The sequence below is a fragment of the Lasioglossum baleicum genome, chromosome 7 (genome assembly GCF_051020765.1).
Source record: "Lasioglossum baleicum chromosome 7, iyLasBale1, whole genome shotgun sequence".
NCBI lineage: Eukaryota > Metazoa > Arthropoda > Insecta > Hymenoptera > Halictidae > Lasioglossum > Lasioglossum baleicum.
This window is the reverse complement of record NC_134935.1, coordinates 14,239,867-14,255,072: the sequence shown is the minus strand read 5'-3', so window position 1 is coordinate 14,255,072 and position 15,206 is coordinate 14,239,867. Positions and strand designations below refer to the sequence as shown.

Genomic DNA, 15,206 nt, shown 5'->3' with positions numbered 1-15,206 from the left:
TTAATCACTCAGTCCCACAGTCTAATACGTAACAAATACTAAAGAACTATTACAATTAAATTGATATTCTCAATATGCTTTGCCTGCCATGTAAAGCTGCATGATCCTGTTCGAAAATCGTCAATACCACCTTAAACGAGACCAAGATTCGAACGAAATTTTTTTTAAATGGTGGACAATTGTTTACTTTGATCCCTGATCAATACAATCAGGTTGAGACCCTGACGAAGAATCAGAACGAATTAGCCGATCAGCTTCACAGTCGCAGACGTTTTTGCATGTTGTCGGATGTAGTTGAAGCTCCGACCCGTTCGGATGAAGCCTTTGTTCGGCTATGTAAATATCGGACAACGGCCTCTAACCCAGACCCCATTCTCCATCGGGCCAGGGCCGATATTGCAATCCCCTCTCCGAGCGTCGCATAATTAATTTCTGTCCATCGATATTCCGCGTCTGTAACTCTTTTCAGGAGGGGCGGACGTTAATATCGCTGCTCCGGGTTCGCGTTATCGGTTTTCCTTAAAATCAAGACTTGAAATATGGAGGGCATTACTATCGGCAAGCATTGGCCAGAAGCTGACAGCCCTCGAGCGGAATTCATATCGTAAAGTGGAGAGAATATTCGGTTGCGAAGCAAACTCTAGCGTCGCGGATCCCTTCTCTAATTTACGTGCACTTTTGCATTCTGCGTTCCTCGACCTCGGCAGAGGACGCGTTCACAGCTGACGAAGCGATACCACGTTAGCGAATTCCGAAGATCAGGGCCTGATGACTGCTATCATATCGATTTCTTAATATTATCATTTGCATTAATTGCGGGTTTTACTTTTGTAGTACTATTGTGTTTTGGTTCCCATATAGATTCCATAGCGGTAATTTTTTCGGTTTTAATAAGAATTTTTATATAACAGATTTAACCCATACAAGGAGGATGTTTTTTTATCATTTTAGAACAGTTCTAGCTAGATGCATACAAACTTTGTTTTACACATTTTTGGTCCTACTTCTCTGAAACCAACGTCGTTCTTTTCATTGATCCTAACACAAATAGCCAACGATTTGAACTAAGACTTAAAAAATTATAATAAACAGTCATTTTCGATGCCCTGGTGAAAAAAGCGGGCTGCGGACGCGTCGATCACTGGTCTCTGTGTAGAAATGATTCCGCTCTCTTGTCAGCTCGAATTATCAGTGAAAAAGTGGCATAATCCGAGGCTTGGCGAACGATGATAACCGATCGATGGCATTCGGATCGAATCATCGAAGCTGATCCATCATTCCCATCGAACGTTTCTATCAAAATGACAGAAGAAAAGAAATCCGAAAAAATAACGCAAAAGTTCACACAGAACGATACACATGGTTCGCCATGCGCGCTGGCAGACGGCGACAAACATGAAACAATAACCACCTCCTATAGTCATTTTCGCGGCAACGTCCGGCCACGTTAGTTCACCGAATATCGATCGTCTCAGACACGATTCGCCTAGGGTTCACCAGATGTTCTCTCTTTGAAGTACACATACTCTTTTTGAAGTATGTCACTTCTTTTATCCTTCTTTTCCGACAGTCTGTTGAAAAATGGATGCAGTACTTTGTAAAATCTGCTTTTAGCGCAATGTCTGAGTTTTTAGAAAGTACGTAAACCATTTTTCATTATGACGATCCGAAGTGCTAATTTACGAAATTTTGTTTCATTTGAATTCACTTTTGCAAAACTTAGGGCCGAGTATCTTGCCCAATTGTTTGGGAATAACGAAGAATTTTAAAGTGAAAATTGAGCCACTACATAATTTCAATTTTCATATACTGTATATACTATAAATACTTTAACGTTTTCTATGATTATAAGAAGAAGTATGAATTGTGTGTGGTGTAACCTTTTGTTTATATATCAAATCATCTGGTAGCCCTAGATCCACAACTCCGAAGTCATTTTCTCTCAGTAATTTTACCGTAAGTATTTTTTCCCGTGTCCTTTTCGCCGAATTCGGCGTCACGTTCTTTCTTATCGACGCGACTTCCTCTTTCGTGGACGAAGCGCCGCGCCGCCACTTCCGGTCCGGCGTCCTCCATCGCAATTACTTAATCGTCACTCAGAAAGATGGAAAAAGAAGCATGAAAAACGCGTCACCCGAGCCTCGAACGGTTTCCGAAGTAACGAGGAAACAGAATATGTACATTCCCCGGATCATTTGTATTCGCGTTTCGCGATAAGCGGATGACTTACGGTAATTAGGACAACGCGTTCCAAGCCGCGACGATGATTAATAATACAACGGCAAAGGAGGAAGTCGACGCCGTTTCCTTTTCTCAAGCTTCTAACCCTCGTGACGACTCTTTTTCGATTGATGTATATGTTTCGTAAACGTTTTTACGCACGATGTAAACGCACCTACTTAAAAAAAAACGCAAGACAAACAGAACGCCCTTTTTTCATCCGTGTGATCTATTCAGAAAACTACAAAAAAAATTAAATAAATTAATAAAACAATGCGATCGCAACCGTCACATGTTTCCCAAAGAGTTTTGAGGATATATTATATATTATACATACTAATGTACTTAAACCATCTGTGAGTCTGCCTCGTCTTTTATAAAGTTCTTGCTATATTCAAAACTGATGGTGGTTTCTTACTTCTCTCTCTCTCTCCTATCCCGTCCACTCGACGAAACAACCTTCATGTCGAAAGTTGCATTGCGACTATTGTCAATTGTGCGGTAGCATATATAGTGTGTCGCGTTTCCTTCGATATACACTATGATAGTGATGTATTTGAAAAACCGGATAAAAATATCGTAAAATTCACTTAATCTTCAAGTCCCCATATATCTTTGCTGAAAATCACGAAAAATTGTTAAAACAAACGTCATTTTGAAGGTTGACTATTCTACTTTTTCAATCTCTATGTTAATTTCATCTACATGTGATTGTAAAAGTATTCTTTCCGGCAGTTCAGGGTCGAATACTCCACTGTGCGATGTTCTGTAACGAACGACTAAGCACACATAATGAAACAAGTAAGTTGATAAATGTTTTCAAAAGATAACAGCGCATGTAATATACATATGAAGGTGTACGTTTCTCCGGCAACTGTTTCGAATCGGTTCCAGACTGGCAATTCGAAACCATCAGCAAATATAGTCAAGGACACTTGTGCAATTATCGCGGTCATCAATTCGAATAGAGATAGCGAGCATTAGTTTTATAACAGCTCCGCGAAATGAAAATTGATATCTCGCTCCGCTAAAAATGTCGATACGGCAGATGCCGTCGGTTCTGATCATCGAAGAACGTCGATTAGGTACGTATTGTACAGTGTTGAAATGAAACAAAGAAAAGAAACAGTCACAGTCACACGACTGTAAAATAAAACAGTGTCTTTTTATCTAGCCGAATGGTAGGGTCAAATCAGCTTTGCCGTATAATTTCGCGCGACAAGGCGTATCGGCCAATATAATTGATAACTTCGACGCGAAACAGAAAGAACGTCAACTATAACTTACGCGAACAGTTTTGAGTTGCCATTAATCAACAGAAACACGACAGTCGTGCCGCGGCCGTCATCCGATTTACATACGAGACGTCACGTCGCGTCGTGCCTCGTGCCTATAGTTTTATGGTGTCATTTCCAACGGTTCACCGTTAATCTGACACACGCAGCCGCGAATTTCAAACGTGCATGCGCGTTTTAAAAGTTGAGCCTGTCGTAGAACAGAACGTCTTGTGACTCGTTACGTTCGATAGGTTATGTCTGGCACGGGAAAACGGTGGAAAAATGTCCTAAGACGAGCTTGAACGTGTGCGAACCTGGAGAACGGTCTCGGAAAGTGCCTGCGTAACCGAAGGAGAAACTGTGATTGCAACACCGAAGCAGTATTGAATAACCATCCTATGTATTAGATAGCTCGCATATCGGAGAAAATATTCTTCTTTCTTTCGATACGTATTTTTAATTAGATTGCCCTTGCGCGAGACAGGGATACAGAACACGAGGAATCGCTTGATGAGCAACCGTTTGACGATTTTTATGTCAACAAGAACGTGAAAGACGGCGAGAGAACTGGATAAATCGTGCCATCGAGGTCACACAACCCATGTGGATCCGTTGTTAATGCACGATAAAGAACCAAAGATGATCAGTCAAAAGTTAAGTAACAGAAGGTTACTGGTCGACCTACTCGCGTTGATGTTCGGCCTTGGTGCCTGGGTCGGTATCAACGGCATCTACGTGCAACTACCTCTTTTAGTTAATAACTCTCCGGAAGGATGGGGTCTTCCAGCACATATGGTAGTGTTAGTTCAATTAGCCAACTTGGGACCAATACTTTACACATTGTATATAAAGTAGGTATTGGATCACATTATCAGTAGGTACTCGCTTGTTGCATGAGAACGGGACCAGAATTTCCAGAACTATCCAATTAATAGAATAAGACCTATAACTATAACTCTCCCTGCTGTTGAATTAAAGCAGCAATCAGTGGATACATATAAAACAACATAACGGAACAATTATGACTTATTACACTAAGCTACGTTTCCCACTTTGCATGAAGAAACTGCAACAAGCGAGAACCTAATGTACTTAATTTTCAAGTTCATTAAGTAACTATTGTCTTGTATTTTAGGTATAGTACGTGGATATGCGATAAATACATTATCTACCTGCTCCTGACTGCAGCATCGTTAGCAACTTTTGTGTTGGCCTTCGTGTATGAGAAAACATCAATCGTATTTGGCAACGAGCATTCCACTGCTCTTTTGTCACTGATGTTTGTAACGGCCATTGTTGGATGTACGAGTTCAGTTCTGTTTATGCCTTACATGAGGAACTACAGAGAAATTTATTTGGTAACCTATCTTATAGGAGAAGGGCTTAGTGGATTTATACCGAGTGTGGTGGCGTTGATCCAAGGTGTTGGTGGAAATCCAACGTGCTTGAACACTACTACACCAGAGTCTCCTCACGTAGAATTTATGCCTCATTATCCAGAGCCCAGGTTTTCTTGTCAGGCATACTTTATTTTCACTGGTACTTTATTGTTCCTGTGTTACCTGTCTTTCTTAGGGTTAAATAATATGTCAATTGCGATCGGCGAGCGCGTTAAGCCCCCAGGCAGTATGGAAACTCTGCCGACAGATACAAGAGCACCGCCAAGTTATAAAACGAATGCTGGATGGACAATGTCCAAACAAGTATATTCCTACTTATTAATTATGATGGCTCTTGTTTGTTTCTTAGGTAACGGTACATTACCGAGTATTCAGTCGTATTCCTGTTTACCATATGGAAATGTTGCATATCATTTAACTGTTACACTATCTTCGATGTCTGGACCTTTGGCGATGTGTTTAGGTTTCTTTATTAAAACGCCGAAAGTAAGTCTTCTCACTGCCTCAACAGCAGTTCTTATGATACTGTCTGGCTTTATCTGCTTTTTAGCTGCCACATCACCTACTCCACCTTTGCAAGGTACATGGCTCGGTGAATTTTTAGTCGTTTTATCTTGGATTTTAATTAGCGGTTTAATAGGATTCATCAAATTAGGTATCACTACATTGTTCAGGCCTGACCCAGGCAGGGGTCTTTACTACACTGGTGTAGCAACACAAGTTGGCTCATTAATTGGAGCAGTAGCTACATTCATTCTAGTTAATCATGCAAAAATCTTTCATTCTTATTCACCGTGCTCGGCACTCACCGATCAATCATATGGAAACGTTGTATGATTCTACAAAGTGTTCTAAACAAATAGAGAGGACAAAATTCTAACATTGTTCTTGGTTCCTGCTATTACTGATCATAATATAGGGAAGATAATTGAAGATATATAGAGAGAGTGCAGCGAAAATCGTGACGAAAGAGGGAAAGTGTTTTTACAAGTGTGTTTTTACATGAAAAGGTAAATCGAACATGCCTGATTGATCCTTTTTATATAAACTTGCACCTTTCCCGTCCATAGCACAATTTTTGATACACTCTTTACATATATATGTATATACGTACACAGTAAATATTCGGTCGAAGCAAAACCCTCGGGACCGTTCTACTATTTTTTTGTGTGCTCGCGTGTAAACATGGACTGCGCGGCCGAAGGCGCAACAAAAAATAGCATACTGGTAAGACAATGCTAATGCAATGATGAAACTTTTTTATTTTTAATTGTTTTTAATGAAATTTTAGCGACGTAGGGTGAACTGTACAATGATTGGCACCCTAAGCCAAAATCGTTGTAAAAATCTTTTTATCTTTTTTTTTGAAATATTTAAACGAGCTTAACTTGCTATTATTATTAGCTAATAGAGATTTTTCAGCAAAATCAAATAGTTTTACGAGTCATAAATCTTTTATTATACAATATATTCAGTGAATAACAATCGTAAGACAAATAGTACAGTCATTGGCACCGTAAGAAGTAAACGTGAGACAGGCTATTTGTTTTATAATTAAACATATACGCACTTATTACATCTGTAGTACAGTCCGAAATTAAGTTATAAAGCGATAAAGTATAATTACTCGTAACGAAAATTTTTATAAAACACTATTTACACTGCACTGTGGTCATCCGTCGGTTTTACTGGATGTACCAGTGTTGCTAGCAGTCATATGTGGAACTCTGTTATGAAAACTTACAACGTTGCTTTGAAATATAAATAAGAAGCAATATAAAATGATTTTCTATACCAGGAGTTCTTAATATTTGCCATTTAAATCAAAAGTGCCAATAACTAGTGTCAGCAATAGTACACTTTACCCTATTATGTCTCATAGCAAAATCTGAAAATAAAAGCATTAGTATTGACCTCTCAATACGTTCCTAGGCAGGCCTTATCATTCCAGCATGCCTTGAACGCTCACGCTCAGTCTTCTGTTTACATTTCGTAGATTGTACACTAGGCATGATTTCGAAGATCGTACAGTTCTCGTTTTCTTAGATCGAATCTTTACTGTATTTACATCACTAGTATTAAAATTGCTTTCATTAGAAATGTCAGGGTAAAAGATAATTTATGAAAAATGTACAGGAACAAATATTTTACTAAATTCAAGTAAAATATATATACTGCATTTCTACTTCGATTTTAAATATATATTTTAAAGAGATTGGGTTTGATTTAGACGAATGTGTGTACTTGATAGGGCTTTATTCATCTAGGACAAATATTTTATATATAATTGTAAATTGTACTTGAAACGTTTTGATGTAAAACATGCAATTTCACCACGTCATTCATAGCAATGTATGCGTGTGTGTGTCTATAACTATATTCAACAGAGAATTATTAATGTTAATGCAATCATCAGTTCTGCAACAGCATTATCAACACTCAAATTGCGCTGATCCTTGTTGAGAGACAATGTATGTAACCATATTTCATCATAAATCTAGCTGTCATTTTGTCAATTTAAACATACAAACTTTGTACTTTATCTGATAAATTTTATTGTCTAGATTAAGCAATAGCTGCGAAGGCAGAGGCAATATCGTTTCATCACATCAGTTTCTCTGGCAGGAGTGTACTACACACCCTAATTAACCTTCTAGTACCTCTAAATTTCGTACATGAGTAAACGTAATACGAAGTGTTATCGTTAGTGGAATACATTATCTTCTAAATGAGCCAAATTGAACCGAAACGAATCGCTTTAAAAAGAAAACACGTTTAGGTGAGAATATTTAATGGTTGCAAGATGCACGTGTAATTCCTAAAATGCAAACTTATTTAATCATCTATTAAACTCTCCTTGATCATTATTCAGAAAGAAGTCCAGGATCTGTTTTGCGTAGATGTAAATGGGAAAATGACAAATGCTTCTCAAGAATCGCAAAAATGCCAAAGAAAGGATCGCGTTATTACTCATATCCTCGTAGCTGTATTCGGTATATCTACTTGGATTGGTATTAATGGAGTATATGTGCAAGTACCAGTACTTATCAATACTTCGCCTGAAGGCTGGACTTTACCATCTTATCTAGTGCTAGTGATACAGGCAGCAAATGTTGGACCTCTATTTTACATGACTTTGCAACATTTTCGATGTAAGATAAACGAGCCTTGGTGGATATTATGGCTGTTATTTTTAGGCAGTTGCGCAATGGGATTGTTATCGTTTTTTCACTCGGAAACGACCATTATAAATGGAGTCGAGTATAGTTTAGTATTATTTATTCTAACATTCTTCAACGCATTGGTTGGCTGCTTCAGCTCTGTGCTGTTTATGCCATACCTTCGTAATTTCAACAAAAATTATTTAATATCGTTCTTCATTGGCGAAGGATTAAGCGGCGTATTACCAAGTATAGTTGCCTTGCTTCAAGGTGTTGCAGACACCTCCGAATGTATAGCCTCTAATAACAATACCACAGATCCTACAAGGCCGAGCTTAAAGTTCTCCTCGAATGATTATTTTCTCTTCATTTTTATCGTTCTGTTTTTATCTTTAACTTCGTTTATTATATTAGAGTACTCGTCGTTAGTACAAAGTACAAAAGATCATGATAAGTCTGATAATACAATATCTGATGAAACACGTATAAGCATTCCTAATGAGTCGAATAATAGAAAAGATTATCCGTTAACAGAACCTAAGGAGAACTCTGAGCTGTATGATAATAATGACAAGGGCCTAGTAACGCGAACACGATGTTACTTATTTATACTATTAACTGTTTGCTGCTTTTTCAGCAATGGTTTCTTTCCCGGCATACAATCTTACTCTTGCTTACCATATGGGGACATAGCGTACAAATTATCGGTTACGTTTGCTCAGTTTGCGAATCCGTTGGTATGTTTGTTGGCATACTGGTTTATAGTGTCCGATGTAAAAAGTATTACTTATTTAACTATGATATGTTCGGCAATCGGAAGCTACGTTATATATTTAGCATTAATGTCACCGTCTCCACCGCTGCAAGATACAACGCTTGGCGTTTGTCTTGTTGTGATAGCATGGACGACTCTAGTAGGCTTTATCTCGTACTTAAAATTAACTATAGTCTCTGTACTTAGAAATGCGGAACTGCCGGCAACGCTCTTAAGAGCGGGCGCTTTCATGCAAGTAGGATCCGCGAGTGGTGCTATAGTATCATTTTTGGCAATTAACTTAACGAATTACTTCAACATGCATGATCATTGTAGCTCGTGAGTTATTATCGCGATTATGATATTACTGTGCACTTTGTGCAAGAACTGGTGATTGACGTAACATTGTTGACGAGTCATCTATTTAATACAGTAATTAATACGAAACTGCATAACGATAGCGAACTATCGTAAAACCATTGAATCGAAAAAAAACAAGTCACAGATATATTTTATGCAAAAACATATTTTTGTATTTGTACACGAGTGTTTGCATTTATCAATGAACTTATCATGAACGTATAGATATAAATACATTACAATATTATAAAGACAATTGTACAAAAATCGAATGAATGTATATGAAACTTGCGGAGAGATATATTCCAAGACAATGGCGATCATTTAGTATGATCGCTATTTTACTATTACTTAAGTATTGCCTTCCAATGCAATGCACTAAAAGAGTTTACAAAGTGATCGAAAGGTGATATCTACCATATGTATGTAAATCGAATGTAAACATTGTTGTTTTGTAAAACAGTATGTAATACTGGTGATTGTAAAATTATATTTTTTTGCAATCAGAAACGCCTAAATATAATGTATCTGTTACAGTTGTTGATTGTTTTTTAATGATTGTTAGACAAAATTGATTTGAAATCTAAAAGTATTCTCTGTTACACTGATATGAGAACACTGTAGCAAATTCGATTTGTAAATTAATAAACCAATTTATTGTTTAATGATCTGTAACTGTTCTTATATATGATTCGTCAGTATTCGATCGAGAATAAAAAGACTATTTCGTTGAGATTTGATCGATCATTTCAAAGCGAAGATCCATTTTGAATTTTCTGCAGCTGTGGGGGACGTTGGACTGTGCGCATGGTGCTGGGATAGGAGAGGAAATGAAGCCGGTTTCTACCTCATCTGGCGATACTGCTCCAATATCCCACACTAACAATAAATGTAAAATGTATTCCCCTCGATTTCTCAGATCTGGTACAGTGATGCCAGATGAGGGGAGTCACGGTGAAATGATGTACCCCCTCTCTGATGACGGGGAATGAGTGGGACAAATGGGAGACACGTTGCACGTGTATGATGGGGACCGTGGAGTGTGCGCCTGCGCACGGTGCTGGAATGGAATAGTGGAAGGGGTAGGAGGAGAGTACATGAGCGCCGTTCGGCGTTCATTCTGGGCTTCACTGATCTGGTGGCACTGATTGCACTGATGCCAAGGCTGTGGTACTAAACCATACCCCCACCATAGCCTACTATTGCCCCTACGTTGTTTCCCAACGCGCCCGCGCGCTACACTCACCAGCGTATCACTCTACTATATCTGTAGAGGTACGCTGGTGAGTTGGTGAGTGTAGCGCGCGGGCGCGTTGGAAAACCACGGAGGGGCAATAGTAGGCTATGGTGGGGGTATGGTTTAGTACCACAGTACCACAGCCTTGGCATCAGTGACTGATTGATAGTATTGGATAGTATTGATACGAGAGTCGCCGTAATACCCCATGCCCCACTTGCAGTTCATATGGTACGGGTACGGAGTTTGGAGTACGGGCCTGAGTCAGAGGTGGCTCGAGAACTTGGACCGTAACGGTTACGGTAGACGCGCGGGCGAGTCGAAGGGGCGTAGCCTTCAAAATTGCCTCGGATCGAGCCATTGAGCAAGCCTGTAGTACTTGTATCGTATCCGGTATTTCGGTATCCCTGCTCTTTGCTAAAACGGAGGAGTGATGCCAGACGGGTCACCTTTTCTCGCGCATGCGCGGCGATTTTAGCCTCGGTAAAGTACGATTCTCGAGAAAATGTGGCACCTTGAGCGCCCGCAGAATTTTAAGAAATTGATATGATTTGATTATGAAAAACGAATGTATGACAAGTGTACTTCTGTATATTTTGTAACTCGTAGGACACGTCCTGGAGTCGTTATGTCCGGAACAGATTGTTTCGGTACATTCCCGCCGATATAGCTGCCTCAGGGCTCTGCTACATCATCGCCTCATTCATAGATACGTTACTGTTTTGGACGCGCATGCGCGAGAAAAGGTGATCCGTCTGGCATCCACTGGCATCACTGAAACGGAGATCAGTAAGTGAGTCATGCGCTCATACAAGGCTGTATCGTATACCAGAACCAAAACGGTCAATAATAACGTCGGTAAAAAATAACAGTCATTTCTCGTTGTTCTTGCTGCGCGGTGAATCACTAGATCGGTCGAGTGTCGATCGAATGATATTGTTTAGAGACGTAAGAATCGGTACCGACTGTCTTCAATTAAAATGTCTGATGCGGAACAGAGCTGCGACCAAGTCGAGGACGATCAAACGCATTCCCGACTATCTTTACTGGATCTTCCAGTCGAGGTCTGCATTAATAAATTTTTTAAATATTTCCTGATATGTGCACGTACAATTTTTCTCTATAAAATAACATCTCTGAGAAGTTGTCATTTCGCGCTTCAAGATGTCTCGGTCTCTTATTCAAGTTCGTTCCATTAACTTTCACCGATCTCAATTTTCAGCGAATTTGATTAATTCCGTTCGATCGTAAAAGTATAAAGATCGGTAAATATACATAGGATATTTTGTGTTTACAAACAATGGAATAACTGTCATTGTATGTAGTATGTTTTCAAGCGTGTTTGCATTATTAACGTCTCGAAAAACGATAAACGAAAAAGTTGTCTTCATAATGGTCAATGTGTGAAGTTGAATAAACTCTGTTATCACTGAACTGTAACGTATACTATTAGAAAACAAGTATGTAGAACGTTTCGAGAATTTCATAGTATCGTCAGTGGAGCATGGTCGCCATTTTTAAATGCCTATTCTTGTGGCATATTTAAACGTACTACAAAGCGCCTGTATTAAAATGTTTTTAAATAGCTCTTTTTTACACAACCCTAGCTCAATCGATGCATTTTTAATAAATTGTTATATAATTTCAAGTACGTGTACCTTTAAATAAATGTGTATGTAGAGACACACCGCTGACATAACTTTGTTGTTTCAGATATTCCTCCACATTTGCTCATTCCTAGATGCATCCACCGTGGTACATGGTCTAAATTTAGTGTGTAAACAGTTCAACGAGATTTTGAGAGATGACTCCATATGGAAAGTGAGAATCAGCCACATGTGTCCACATTCGGATTACCCAATTTTGCCTCCTGGTTAGCTTGAATTGATAGCACCTTGAGCCTTGCATAAACAACCATTCTGTAAATAAATAAACCACCATCTATTATATTAAACAATAGATCTACCCTAACAGTTCAAGTTTCCGGGTTGTAGATCTTCCCTTCTTCGTTAGAAGTAGGTGAAAAACTGTAAAATTTTGGGATTCTCTATAATTTTCAGGATTATTCTCTGGAGTAATCGAGAGATACACAATAAAGATATTAAAGGGATAAAAAGAAACAAAACACTCTGTACATATAAATAATGTTTGCCAAATGCCAATTATACTCCTAATTTCGACTGAAATGTATCATCTCTTTTCAGCTGAAGACGATGAGCTCTTTTGGAAGTTATCATGCATCGCATTAGAGAAATCAATATCATTATGGACAGAAGAAGGATCTATGAAAGATTCTATGGAGAGACTATCACTTAGTCATATCCATGGCAGCACTATTGATGGTTTGCAGTTAGTTCACGTGAGCATTTCGTGTTCGTACAAGTTTTATTGATGTATGATAAATTGCTAATAACCTCTTTGCACATAGAATGGAAGTATTTGTATATCTGGAGCAAGAGACCGATCCTTAGTGTGTTGGAAGCTTCCCAACGAAGACAACGAGAAAGAGAACGTAACATGTATAAACTTTGCTCACGACGGATGGATTTGGGACATAACATCAATAGACAACATGATCTATAGTTGCAGCTGGGACCAAAGTGTTAAAGCGTGGACGCTTACTGACACTGGTCTTGTCCACTTCAAAACATATGAAATGTACATGAGAACTAGCATGGTCACTTTCGCTGCTCTCGTTATGGGAAGGCTGAGCGAGGAAGGCATGAACTTTTTTGTCATTAACAAATTTCATGATAATAAACCGTTAGAGATTTAGTATGTAATGCTAAACTGCAGGTACCATTCCCGTAAGAAATCTCTCTCTAGAGAAAAAATTCGAAACAGCTTAGCATTGTTTGCATGCTTTCGTTCGCTCCGTCAGAAATCACTGTGCAAACTGCTGTATCATCTCCGCGGCTTGTCATGTTTTATATAAGTAACAAATATTTTGCAGGGTCGTCGCCGGTGCTCTGTTGTCAGTAGCATCGTGTCCAGAACTGACCCTGTTTGCTACAGGATCGTTTTTCAAAACTGTGTTGGTATACGACACGAGATCGGGTTCGACTCCGATGATAACGTACGAACCGCATCGTGGAGCTGTTATGAAACTGGTCATGAATTCTGAATTCATTGTATCGGCTAGTGAAGACAAAACAGTGTCCGTGTGGGATCTGAGAACGAGGAAAGTCATCAACCATTTTACTGTAAGAAAAGCATAACAAGAAATCGCCTGGTATCGTAGCAGCTTAATGATTCAAACGAATGCGTTACAGATCACTCAATCATTCCCTATGTGCATCTGTATGCAGAAAGATGTAATTTACGTGGGAGATAATACCGCAAAGTTGTACGTACTAGATCCAAAGAAAAATTTTAAGGTGGTCAAAAGTTACCCTACCGAGCATACAAAGGCTTTAACCGGTGTACATGTATCACCAGGATGTTTGATAACCAGTTCCACGGATAAAACGGTTAGAATATCCACTCCTACAAATCCACCGCGTCACCTTGCTACTCTAGAATCGAATTATGGCGGAATAACTAGGGTAAGTGATCAGGGAGATATTAACACTAGGTTTACAGAAATGTCTACAGAATTAATTTTATTCCATAGAGTGATTATTTAAATGACGTCCTGGCTATCTCCGGCTCGGAGGGAATTGAAATTTGGAGACCCAAGTCACGTTCTAATGCGTTCTTCCAGAGAGTAAATGAGAGTGACAATGACCGGGGTTTCGTTGGCTCTAATTGCAGTGACAGCGATCCAGTCTGAATTGTAAGGGTACAACTTCTTTAGTTCAACCACAGCAGGAAATATTGCGCTTGTTGGTGCATGTTGGTTACAAAAATTCAGATAATGAAATAGATTAATTTAATATTTAGTATTCTTGTTACAGCAGCAGATTCGTTCAATGAAAAATAGAGGGAAATTGGACAAATAAAAATAAACTGTTCATAAGACCTAAAGAACAAACTAAAATACTCCAGCCATGTACAGCAGATTTTTGACACCGCATTGATTGCATGTGTTGCAACGATTTCGTGATAAGGAGATTATAGTATCAGATGATACAAAAGACTTGAGATATCTAACATGACAAGACCAATTTAAGAACAATATGAAGATGACTGTACATATAAAATGAAATACCGTCTTGAAGCACCTTGTTGAATTTGTCTTGAAAAGCGCTACAATATGGTGAATAAAAAAAACTATACTTTCCATTTTAAAAAACTAACTTAAAATCTCCCCCGCTACCTCACCCATAAGAAAATATTTATACTGTGTATTATGTCTCCGTTCGTACCGAATAACTTTTGTAAAAACATTTTTTCAATGTTTTTAGTAATTTTTTAGATATTTTTGTGATTATCAGATTAGATGACAATTTTGTATTAAATCAATTATGTGTATTCGTACACAAGTAAGAAATATGTACTATATTCACTGCTTTCTAATACAAATTGTTGAAAAACTACAATGCATTATTATTTAAATATATTATAAGTGTTCACGTCTAATTTCGGAATAATAAGTTTCGTGGTATGTTTCCTAGTCTCCCCTATAATTAAAAGAAATTTCATTTATTTTAGTCGATTTCTCCTCTTATTCGTAACGATTAAATATTATTTCTGAAAATATTAATGTACAGGATGTATAAAAAATAAGTGTACAGTCGGTTGTAAATTGTAAGTCGTATCGTGATCTTACACCACAAGATCAGTGGGGATTTGTAAAAAAAGTTTGTGCAAAACTTTCCTTGATCTTGAAAATCAAAGTCAATCTTTTGCTTCATT

At 38.4% G+C, this 15,206-nt stretch overlaps 3 protein-coding genes across 7 annotated transcripts; all 3 read left to right on the top strand.

The window, feature by feature from the left end:
• The first annotated feature begins 2,752 nt into the window (after positions 1 to 2,752).
• On the top strand, positions 2,753 to 7,676 carry LOC143210871 (solute carrier family 52, riboflavin transporter, member 3). The gene is made up of 3 exons (XM_076428110.1): positions 2,753 to 3,897; positions 3,982 to 4,348; positions 4,633 to 7,676. The coding sequence occupies exons 2-3, from the start codon at positions 4,116 to 4,118 to the stop codon at positions 5,732 to 5,734; spliced, it is 1,335 nt and encodes a 444-aa protein (XP_076284225.1). The 5' UTR covers positions 2,753 to 3,897; positions 3,982 to 4,115; the 3' UTR covers positions 5,735 to 7,676.
• Positions 7,535 to 9,837, top strand: LOC143210870 (solute carrier family 52, riboflavin transporter, member 3-A). The gene is made up of 2 exons (XM_076428109.1): positions 7,535 to 7,676; positions 7,770 to 9,837. Exon 2 carries the CDS (start codon positions 7,812 to 7,814, stop codon positions 9,153 to 9,155), a length of 1,344 nt encoding a protein of 447 aa, XP_076284224.1. The 5' UTR covers positions 7,535 to 7,676; positions 7,770 to 7,811; the 3' UTR covers positions 9,156 to 9,837.
• A 1,003-nt stretch (positions 9,838 to 10,840) lies between these two features.
• Positions 10,841 to 14,887, top strand: LOC143210251 (F-box/WD repeat-containing protein 9). Of its 5 annotated transcripts, XM_076426936.1 has the most exons (9): positions 10,841 to 11,198; positions 11,320 to 11,473; positions 12,123 to 12,282; positions 12,614 to 12,768; positions 12,838 to 13,067; positions 13,363 to 13,612; positions 13,682 to 13,954; positions 14,023 to 14,184; positions 14,306 to 14,886. In XM_076426936.1, exons 2-8 carry the CDS (start codon positions 11,390 to 11,392, stop codon positions 14,179 to 14,181), a joined length of 1,311 nt encoding a protein of 436 aa, XP_076283051.1. In that variant the 5' UTR covers positions 10,841 to 11,198; positions 11,320 to 11,389; the 3' UTR covers positions 14,182 to 14,184; positions 14,306 to 14,886. The 5 variants fall into 5 exon arrangements, with proteins under 5 accessions (XP_076283051.1, XP_076283052.1, XP_076283054.1 ...); XM_076426937.1 differs by lacking the exon at positions 10,841 to 11,198 and having other exon boundaries at positions 11,209 to 11,473; positions 14,309 to 14,887; XM_076426939.1 differs by lacking the exon at positions 10,841 to 11,198 and having other exon boundaries at positions 11,209 to 11,473; positions 14,292 to 14,887.
• Positions 14,888 to 15,206: the final 319 nt, after the last annotated feature.

Coding starts and splice junctions, on each gene's coding strand:
- LOC143210251 (XM_076426937.1), top strand. CDS start 11,390: ATGTCTGATGCGGAACAGAGCTGCGACCAAGTCGAGGACGATCAAACG. Junction 12,283..12,613: donor TTACCCAATTTTGCCTCCTG/GTTAGCTTGAAT, acceptor ATCTCTTTTCAG/CTGAAGACGATGAGCTCTTT. Junction 13,068..13,362: donor CACTTCAAAACATATGAAAT/GTACATGAGAAC, acceptor AATATTTTGCAG/GGTCGTCGCCGGTGCTCTGT.
- LOC143210870 (XM_076428109.1), top strand. CDS start 7,812: ATGACAAATGCTTCTCAAGAATCGCAAAAATGCCAAAGAAAGGATCGC.
- LOC143210871 (XM_076428110.1), top strand. CDS start 4,116: ATGCACGATAAAGAACCAAAGATGATCAGTCAAAAGTTAAGTAACAGA. Junction 4,349..4,632: donor CTTTACACATTGTATATAAA/GTAGGTATTGGA, acceptor CTTGTATTTTAG/GTATAGTACGTGGATATGCG.